The 9,894-nt window shown below is 46.8% G+C and overlaps 1 protein-coding gene and 1 long non-coding RNA gene across 2 annotated transcripts; one reads left to right on the forward strand and one right to left on the reverse strand.

The window, feature by feature from the left end:
- Positions 1–202: 202 nt before the first annotated feature.
- On the reverse strand, positions 203–2,381 carry LOC133266503 (uncharacterized). The gene is made up of 3 exons (XR_009742428.1): positions 2,244–2,381; positions 1,276–1,356; positions 203–338 (listed from the first exon to the last, which is right to left on the reverse strand). It is a non-coding gene; the product is annotated as an uncharacterized LOC133266503 (long non-coding RNA).
- Positions 2,382–2,859: 478 nt separating this feature from the next.
- Positions 2,860–9,607, forward strand: LRATD2 (LRAT domain containing 2). The gene is made up of 2 exons (XM_061447724.1): positions 2,860–3,078; positions 3,436–9,607. Exon 2 carries the CDS (start codon positions 3,441–3,443, stop codon positions 4,335–4,337), a length of 897 nt encoding a protein of 298 aa, XP_061303708.1. The 5' UTR covers positions 2,860–3,078; positions 3,436–3,440; the 3' UTR covers positions 4,338–9,607.
- The last annotated feature ends 287 nt before the right edge of the window (positions 9,608–9,894 follow it).

Genomic DNA, 9,894 nt, shown 5'->3' on the forward strand with positions numbered 1-9,894 from the left:
GTCCTGAGCCTATGGGGGTACATGACCATATCTGACCACAGCTCAGCAGGGCAGCAATGGAGCCCCTTGGGCAGCCACCTGTAGTCAGTCCTCCTCAAAGCAGCTCCTGCAGTCAGGAACTCTCCACTTGGGTCCGGATGTCATCCAAGGGAACTCCTTGAGGTTGAGCCCTCGTTTTTTTTAGGTGAGTGACTGTGAATGTTGGATCACTGGCCATGAAGTTTAAGATTCTGCAGTGTAGAGACAAATCCAAGTGACATCCTGAATATGTAGTTAATGTTGGTGGAGCTTTTACCGAGTTGGAATAATAAATTTCATTTAGCGTCAACTTACTGGTTCTGTAACACAAGTGCACAGAGCTGAGTATCTCAAAACCAGATAAATGCCAGCAGACTGAGCAAGAAGTCACCTAACTGAGGAGCCTCCAGTAGCAAGGTCAGAGGTATGTCACTCTGCCCTGCTGCAGTTTGGGACCCCAGCTCAGCAACTGCGCAACCATTCCTCCCCCAACTCCATACCCACAGACTGTGTTATCTTTAGCAGATAAGCACCAAAGTCCTTTTTGGTTTTAGAAAGCTATGCAAGAGGTCACGGCTCTTTCGAAAAGCACAGTCACTAGGATAGCATGTCACTGCCACCAGCCCCTTCCCTTGTGCCTGTGACGCTGCTTTGGGTCTTAGAGGTTAAGCATGCAGAAGTTTTAAGTATCACCATTTTAGGCACCAGCCCAGGTGATATATAGGCACTGTAAGTTCTTCGTGGATTTTCCACCCAAGGCCTTATCTGAATGGGCAGTATGCCATTATGGATGTGTTCTATGACACAGCAATACTCACCAATAGTTTCTGATCCTAGAAAGCAGCAGATCGGTCAGAGAATGGGGATTCTGAAGACCAGACATTGAAAGAAAACTCAGAGAGATCACAAATCAAAGCAGCTGAGAAGGTGCAAAAAATTAGGCACTGGGGTGAACTGCAACAGACAGGAAAAAATAAGAGAACAAGACAGCGAGCTGCAAGTATGTGTGGATGTGCATGCACACAGAGTGAGGGAGTTTTCTACTCCTGCACAGACACAACTTTCTATACATTGCAGCAGATTCTAAAAGAAGCTTGGCCTTTGACACCAGGCTGCCAGACTGCTTTAGTCAAGAAACATAATGGCTCCAACAATAGTAAGGGTATGGTACTGGGACACGGCTTCCGCTACAAATGGGAGAACATGAAAAATTCACTGCTATGCTCAGTCTAGCTCTTACTTTTAGGATATTCACACCTTTACACATGCCCATGGATTACTGGGGCAATTTCACAAAGCTCTGTCTATGAAGCGGGGTCCTCTTTTGTCCAACAGCAGCTATAAAGGAACTATAGAGTGAACTGTAGAGTGCTGAAAAACCTACACTAAACACATTTTGGAGGTTTGCTCAACTAGCCTTGGTCCAATCCTGCACCTGGAGCACATCTAGCTGAATGTGAAAGGAAGCTGTAAGCACTGTTTGAAACCACATTGGGATGCAAACTGAACGCTCTGTGTGTTGGAGGTGGGTGTTTGGGAGATTCATTTCAAAAGCATACTCCTGGCATGCTTTTCAGCCTTCTAAAATGCTCCTATAGACATAGTCACCAGGTGAACTGAAAACAGCCTGGTCTGGCTGCCTGTCACCTGCTGCAATTGCTTGTGCCTGCCGTACTGTCCCAAGCAGAGGAGGGTGCACGCTCCTCCAGCCCCAGCAGCAGCAATTCTTTCTACCCCAAAGGGCAGGTCTATATTCGAAACCACAGAGGCGTATAATCTGATGGAAACGGTACCCTTTGAGTCTGTAGGCAGCGCTCAGCACCCCGGTAACATGACATTTGTTCCTTCACTCGCCTCAAAACAGCAGTGTGCAGTTGGGTTTATAAATTACAAGACAACAGACAAAGGGAATACATGAGACAAAATTAAAGACGTTACTCCCAGCTCCCATAAATTATCTCTGTAGTCTGTTTTACCAGCATGCATTTACCAGTGCTTGTTAAAATAGTACGAACAATAAACCCACCTAGCTGGCTAACTAGGCATTAATGAAAAAGCAGAATACTGGTTTGCGTTCTGCAAAACGCAGAAAGGAAAATATTCCCACCAGTTCTGATAATGCCTTTCCGGGGGGGGGGGGGGAAGAATCATCATCTTCTATATTGAAAAAGAGAGCGATCTCTTAGAGTCAGGAAGGAAAGAAATGAATAAAACTAATTGCGCACTCCGCTCGTGGAGGAATGGAAGGCACTGAATCAGCCCAGGAGAGCCGGGCTCGTCGGTTCTTGTTCCCTTTACAACTTCCCTGCTATTGTTTGTGGCCCCCAGAGGCACCTCCCGCCCTCCCGGAAAGGGGCTGCGGGGCGGGCGCTGTTCCCGTGGGAGCTCCGCGCCGATCCGCGCCCGGGGGTTGCAGCGGGGGGATTCCCACAGCCCCGCACGGAGCCTCCGCATCGCCTCTCCGCGCCGTCCCGGCCAAACTCCGGCTCTCGGTTACTCCCCCCTGGCCAAACTGGCGGGTTGGGCTCCCTCGTGGCACCGGTCCCTTAAAGGGGCCGCGTGTGAGCGAGTTAGTGCTGGAGCGTGCTGCACACCCGCTGCCAAGCGCCGCGGAGACCCTCGGCGTCCGATCTCCGCCTGCACACCGGCCTCGGCGGGGAGCGCGGCGCTCGGCATGTAGGGGAGAGGAAAGGGAGAGAGGCGCGGAAAGGAGGGAAGGGAAAGGGGTGGAAGGGAAGGGGAGGGGAGGGGAGGGGGGAGAGGGAAAAAAAAAAGGAAAAGAAAAAAAAGAGCTGCCTCTTTAAATGCTGGGGGCTGCTCGCTCGCCGGGGCGTCCGCAGCCGGATCCAGCCTCCCTCCCCTCGGCCGTGCCTCTCCGGTGCTTATGCACAGCCCCGGTGCCGGCGGCGCGGCGCGCTGCTGCTGCGCGGGGAGCGCGGAGCCGCGCCGGGTCGGAGCCATGATCGCGATCCAAGCGCGCCGTGCACCCAGCCCCAGCCTCCGCACCGCCGCCCGCTCACCCTAGGGCTGCACCCGGCGCCGCGCAGCCGTCCCCGCCGGGTAAGTTTGCAGCCGCCCGGTGCCGGGGAGGGCGCGGGGGGAGGCGGCAGCCCGGCTCGGTGCAGCGCAGCCATCCCCAACGCGCCCCTCCAGCCCTCCCGCGGCGCTCGCAGCCCCCCTCTAACAGGTGGCTCGGAGCCTGCCCGCTTTCCCTGCGCCTTCCTCTTCCTCCTCCTCGCTGCCGCCGCGCCTTCCTCCGCGCAGGTAGGGCGGTGCGCACCTCCTGCCGCCCCGAGGGGCTCCCGCAGGGGTTGCGGTGCAGCGGGGAGACCCGGGTGTGTGCGTGCGTGGAGGGGGAGCCGTGGTTTGCCACCTGGCGCCTGCCTTCATGGTCCCGCTGTGTGTCTGTCGTTGCAGCGGGCATGGGGAACCAGGTGGAGAAGCTGACCCATCTGAACTACAAGGAAGTTCCCACGGCCGACCCGACAGGTATGGACAGAGATGAAGGGCCCAGGATCGGGGTCTCCTACATCTTTTCGAATGATGATGATGAGCTGGAGCAGCAGCAGGATTCAGTGCACGACCTGGGGGGTGAGCACCCAGCCCTGCAGCCCTATGACCCCCAGCTGCATGAGGTGGAGTGCTCAGTCTATTACCGGGATGAGTGTATTTACCAGAAGAGCTTTGCAGAGGAGGACACGCTGCCAGAGGAGGGTGATGAAGGAGGTGGGGGGCATCTGAGCACCTACACCCCGGAGAACCTGCTGAATAGGTGCAAACCGGGTGACCTGGTGGAGTTTGTGTGCCAGGCCCAGTACCCTCACTGGGTGGTTTATGTTGGAGATTTTCAAGTTGTGCATCTGCACAGGCTGGAGGTGGTGAACAGCTTCCTCACCGACGCCAGCCAGGGCAGACGGGGCCGCATTGCCAACCAGTTGTACCGCTACAAACCCCTCAGCCCGGCCGTGGTGGTACGCAATGCCCTGGAGCAGGTGGGTTGCAAGGACCGGGACTTGAGTTGGAGAAACTCTGAGTGCTTTGCTGCCTGGTGCCGGTATGGCAAGCGGGAGTTTAAAATCGGTGGGGAGCTGCGCATAGGCAAGCAGCCCTACCGACTGCAGATCCGGCTGGGTGACAAGCGCAGCCACACGCTGGAGTTCCAGAGCCTGGAGGATCTGATTATGGAGAAGAGGAGAAATGATCAGATTGGTAGAGCTGCTGTGATCCAGGAGCTCTCCAGCCATCTACAGGCTGCAGAGGAGGAGGAAGAGGAGGATGAAGACCATCATCATCCAGGTGCTCAGACTGCTGTGGAGTAGCAGCCCCACACCACCATGGTGCTTAGCCTGGGTGATGGGGATTAAAACTGAAGGCTGCGAAATTGAGCTGTTATAAGCCCTTTGGGCTGCTTCGGTGCAGCTTCATTCCAATCACATGTGAAAGGAAGGGGGAAAGCTGATTACGTGTCTGTGCTTTAGTGCTTAACTCCTTCAGTGCTTGATGATAAAACCCCTGACTTATTTGTAGAGGATAAAACTCAGGGCAATTCTACACCTCTCTGCTCCCAGTTCTTTCCCTTCCTTTCTGCCCTTTCTGTGCATAGCCTTTCCCTCAGCCATCTGCCAGTAGGCCTGACTCTGTAAGATATTAAATGCCTTTGACATCTACTTATCAGCAGATGTTAAGAGTATTTAATACTATTAAGAAGGAGCCAGCTACTTTCAGGACATGTCCATGTAGCTCTGAGTTGGTAGGTGAGAAGCATGAGGGTATTGTTTTCCTTTCTCTGCCCCTGCTTCTGTTCAGTTGTGGCACCCATTGGTATTGCAACAAGCTGCCTGCTTGCCTGGTGCAAGGTTACATGGATAGGTAGCCCAGAAGGTGTAAGGCAGAAATCTCCACCAATGTTAATGAACTGGGTTTGACATGCCTGGTGCCTTCTTAACTGATAGAAACTTGCAGGTGGGCTGGGGGACCTCCTCCGTTGCTATTAGTGTGTGGTGTTGAGGCTAGAATATGTATTTCTTACTGACTGGTCCCAGGGGATGCTGATTAAGGAGGAGTCTGCACGCTGGTCTGTGCTGGAACTCTTTCAAGCAGATACTGAGCTGTGCCAGTGCTTGTATAGGCTGCTTGGTTTTCCTAAAGCAAATGGGAGAGCTCCAGCTCCTGGTCATGTCTGTGGTACACATCGAGGCAGCAGAAGCTGGTTGCTCATGTGCAAGAGTATGTCTTGAGTAAGCTGTCCCTTGAGAGTGGCTGGGAGCTCTTGACTGTGGGCATGTTGCAGATTCTGCAGCACAGTAAACCCAGCTGAGATGGGAAGTGATGGGAGGGAGCACAGGCTGGAAGGCACCACAGGCAGGGGGTTTGCGTGTTCCTTTTTTCCTTCCTTACCACAAAGCAATTTCCTTTTCATTAGGGCTTTCATGTTTCCTTTTTTGCTATTATTTATGGTATGCAGCTGAGCTATAGCATTAGAGCAAAGGAGAGGACATGCCTCCAAAGTTGTTGTGCAAGTCCTCATTAAACAGGAGAGGAGGGAGATGCGGTGCTGTCTGCCTTGAATATTCCCTGAACTTGTTTTCAGCTGTTGAACTGATCTCCTGCACAGGCAGCACTGTCAGATCTTTGTCCTGGAATCTGAAGTGTGTGAGCAAACACAGATTTGGAGACAGTTTGTAGTGCAAAATTCTTTCCCCTTAAAGCACAATAGCGATGAGGTGAACTTGAAGATAAGCTTCAGTTCCTTTAAATAATGGCAACAGTCTGATGTAAACTTGAAGCATAGTTAATATGGTCTTCCCTGCAGTTGTTTACAGTTATACCACAAATAGCAAAGTACTCTGTGTCCTTTCCACTCCTCAGATGGGAGCAAAGTTTGTCGCTTAAGAATAGGTAGATACCAGCTTTTGATAAGTTAAGGCTATATGAAGCAATTTTGCCAACGTGATCCAAATAGATTGTGGTGGTGTATTTTCTGCCTAAAATACACAAACTAGGAAAAAGCTGTGAAAGACTACTTCATCCTCGCTTCAGGAGGGAAAATAAGTTTTAGGGTTATGCAAATACACCATATACTATTTCCTTAATGACTCCTGTGCTCTCATTTTTGTGCTGTGAAATACCCAAATGCAAAGGAGAGTTTAGCACCAAACTCCCTTAGAATGCTATAGCTCAGGTGTCTGCACTGTTTTTTTTCCTCCAATATGCAACTGAGTTATACTCAAGTTACTGTGGTTGCCAAGCAGATGTACAACCTTGCTTTGATAGCGTAGCTGCCCATACCTAAATGTAATAGGGTTAATATGTGGATGCACACAGGTTTTATAGAACTACTGGTAAGTAGTTCTAAGTTGAAGCTAAAAGTTGAAATGATCACTGAAATAGTCTGAAAAAGAGTGAAGGAGAGTCTCTGTTGTACTGACTGGTAAGAGACAACAGATTATCTAGACCATGAGTAAATGTCTGGCGTTGGTTTCTTTCATACTGAAACCTTGTACATAACAAAGTTTATTTCACTGTGTAATATAGGTATGTAAAATAATATTTTCTTACAGATATTTTTGAAAGTTAAAAAAAAAATCCCTTCATAACCTTTCATTTGAAAGTAAATTGTTATGCACATTATTTTCCAGTCTCTGAATGGGTTTATTTTTCATTAGTGATCTAAAGTATATTCTAGGTCATAAAGTATAGAAACTGCTATAAATGTCAAATATTATGTATCTACAGGGTACTAAACAGTAAACTAGTTGTGAAAATATTTTTCCCTTGTGTCTGAAACATCAGAACTATGACACGTAGCTATTTCTCTTCTGAGATACCCTGCATAGTCTGGCTTTGTCTTCTGTTCTTTTTTTTTTACCCCCCAGTTTTGCTTAATAAAATGAAAAAGGACCAAATCTGCCTGGGAATGGAGAGCAAAGCTTCTTTAACCAGCTGAAATCATGTCTGGTACTGATCTTAGTGCTTCTCTGTACCGGTCATGCCTTTGGGGATAAATTCCCACACAGGCATAAGGCCTTAGCAAAGAATCCCAGAGCTTGCATTGCCTTCTGAGGATGGAGAATGAAGGGGGGAGCTTGCCTCACAGCATAGTGGAGTCTGGCGTGCGTTCTGCTGTGTTATAAAACCTGTATGCTCCTCTAACACCTGGGATACAGGTGTTCAGTATTTAAAGCATAGATATTTGGAATCTTTGAATTTCTCTGCAAGCTGTTTTTGGGAATTTATTCTGTCTCCTGGCATTCCATTCTGTGTAGAAGGAGGAGGGGGAAGCCTGGAATATTTTATTTAATTTGGAAGAGGGCTACCTCCGTACAGGGATTTCTTATTCCAGCAGATAAAGATGCAACTGTTTAATCTTTAACAGGCGGGTCCATTTTCCCTGCCCCAGGCACTGTTATTTAATAGGTGCTACTGAACACCACTGCAAACATTTCTAAGCAGTCTACTTTTTAAGCCATGGGCCTGTAATGAGCTGGATGGGAGAACAGGAATTGCTGTAGAAGCACATCACAACTCCTTCATTTCTTGTCTTTGCTGTACTTTACTCAGTTACTGTCTGCAGACAGGGCTGGGAAATCTAGAGCTTGATTTTAAAGAAACAGATCTCCCAGGAAAACAGACTTTTTTATGTATGTGTCTACTTCAAGAGGTTTTTGTAGATCACAAAAGAGAGGAGAGAAGAATAGATAAAAGTGTTCTTCTCTGCAGCTTCTTCTTTAACATATAGAAATTCAGGTGTGATCCTTCTGCAGAACTTCTGGTTCAGCAAAGGTCCTAAGCCTATATTGAAGTTTGAAGTTGTGAATAGACCCTACCTTGAGCCACTTGCCAATAGTAAGACTATTCATGTGCTTGAAGTTAAGTGTGTATTTACTTTTCTTTGTGAATAAGGGCCTGGAATTTCAATCTGAGGTCTCTGGTGGGAGCGTGGAGGATCTGAGGTTGCATAATGACCAGGGGAGAACAAGCAGTGCTGTGAAAGCTGTTTCTCAAAGGGCCTCTTGTCCAAACACAGCTCGTGGCATCTAGCCCAAACTTTGGCCTCAGTTTCCCACTGGAAATCCAGGAGCTGCACTGATTCAGTGAGGATTGTACTGCACAGCAGTTGTAAACTAAGCTGGTGATCGTGCTGCAGAATGTTCACTGGTATTTTTGTCTTGAAATTTCCCTTGCGTTTTTAACATTTAAAGTTAATATCGTTTGTTTTAAAAGCCCTTTGACTGTGCAAACACTTAAATCTTCTGTATGAATTTACTCATTTGGGCATACCTACTGCTACTGATAGGATGACTGCTGTGACTATCATTACGCACATGTTAAGGCTGGCAAGACTGAGCCCCAGATGTGTAAATGTAGCTCCAGCTAGGAAATGTAGATGAGCAGTCTTATTTCCCCAGAGTATCGGTGTGTTTGATGCAAATAATGTCTTGGAAAATGCTTTATAGTAAAACCTACAATTATCCCTTGATTGAGTAATTTTAAAAACACAATTCAGACATTCACCTTCCATGGCAGTGAACAAGGACATAAACTGAAGGCTGTTTCAAGTTATCCCTGATTCTGTGTGAATGCAAAGTATTTGATTACAGCAATGCTCTAGAGCTCACCTGACCAGCATAGTAGACAGTTGTAGGGTAGGCAGGGAAAATACCCAAAAAGCTAATTCAAACCCTATATTTTCTTACTTGGAAAAATACATTCTTCAGACTGAAGGACCCTAGACTATGGAATTGTTTTGTATAAATAAAACCCTAGGCAAAGTTCTTAAGTTTTGTTCATTTAAATTCAAAATTCCACTCTCAGTAGCAACGTAGGTAATATTATGTGATGAATATATTTCTGATTTTGAATGTAACAGTGGTTTTCTTTTTCTCTTCTCCTTTGGTTAAGTTTTACCAAAGGTGTGTCCTTGGGTGTGTGAAATGTGTTGTCAAGTGCTTTCCCACCTGTGCTTTTCTGACAAGTAACAGCACCAACCATCATTCTAACAGCCATGTAGGAACAAATACTGTTTTTTTGAAAGCAAAACTTTGATTTTGTATAACTGATCAGAGAATAGTAACTAAGTAGAGGTAAGAAATACACTGTTTCCAACAGCAGTTTTTATTTGTAAGAAATCTACTGTTAATTCAGTACATGTTGACTACTCTTATAAATCAGTGTGCAGTGATAAGGCCGGGTGTATTGTATAATGGGCTTAGACTTTCAGATTAGACTTTTTGTTTTAAAACTGGATAGGAAGAAATCGGGGTGGCTTCAAACACCAGTGGTTTAGAGGGTTCTTTTGCGTTAATACTGAATTAGAAGCTTTCTTTAAAAGCACACTTGAAATTCCTGACATTGTAACACTTCATGGAATCATCCACAATAACAAGTGTAATCACAGAATATGATTTTATTTCCCCGCCATGAACATTTTCTGTACGCTGTCTTTTGTCAGTAAATGTTGAATTGTTAGTGCAAATATCTTCTTTTCCTGAGAAAGAAGTACAGATCATTGATTGTACCATTTCCTTCAAAATGAAGGGCATCGCATAGTAACTAAAAAGAAATAAAAGATTTATAGTATCTTTTAGAACCTTTCTTGCTTTTCTTTGCTTTTGGAATGGGGTGGGGTTTTTTCCAGCTTTCTAAAAACTAATGATTTCTCATGATGGATGCATCAGACACAAAACAATTGATGTTTTCACCAACTTCACGTGTCAGATCAAAATCTAAGTCTTGCTCCAAAGAAAGAGGAAGAATAATCTGTACAAGGCCAGACCATCATCTGCTCAATAGGCAATAGCTATATTAAATCCGATGAGGATCTGGCCCATAATTTAATTTTAAAAGTGGAAAATGAATTCAGCAGAAGATCATATA

The sequence above is a fragment of the Pezoporus flaviventris genome, unplaced genomic scaffold (assembly GCF_033815535.1).
Source record: "Pezoporus flaviventris isolate CSIRO_AGI_PZ_B2104156 unplaced genomic scaffold, CSIRO_AGI_Pfla_v1 ptg000007l, whole genome shotgun sequence".
NCBI classification, from domain to species: domain Eukaryota; kingdom Metazoa; phylum Chordata; class Aves; order Psittaciformes; family Psittacidae; genus Pezoporus; species Pezoporus flaviventris.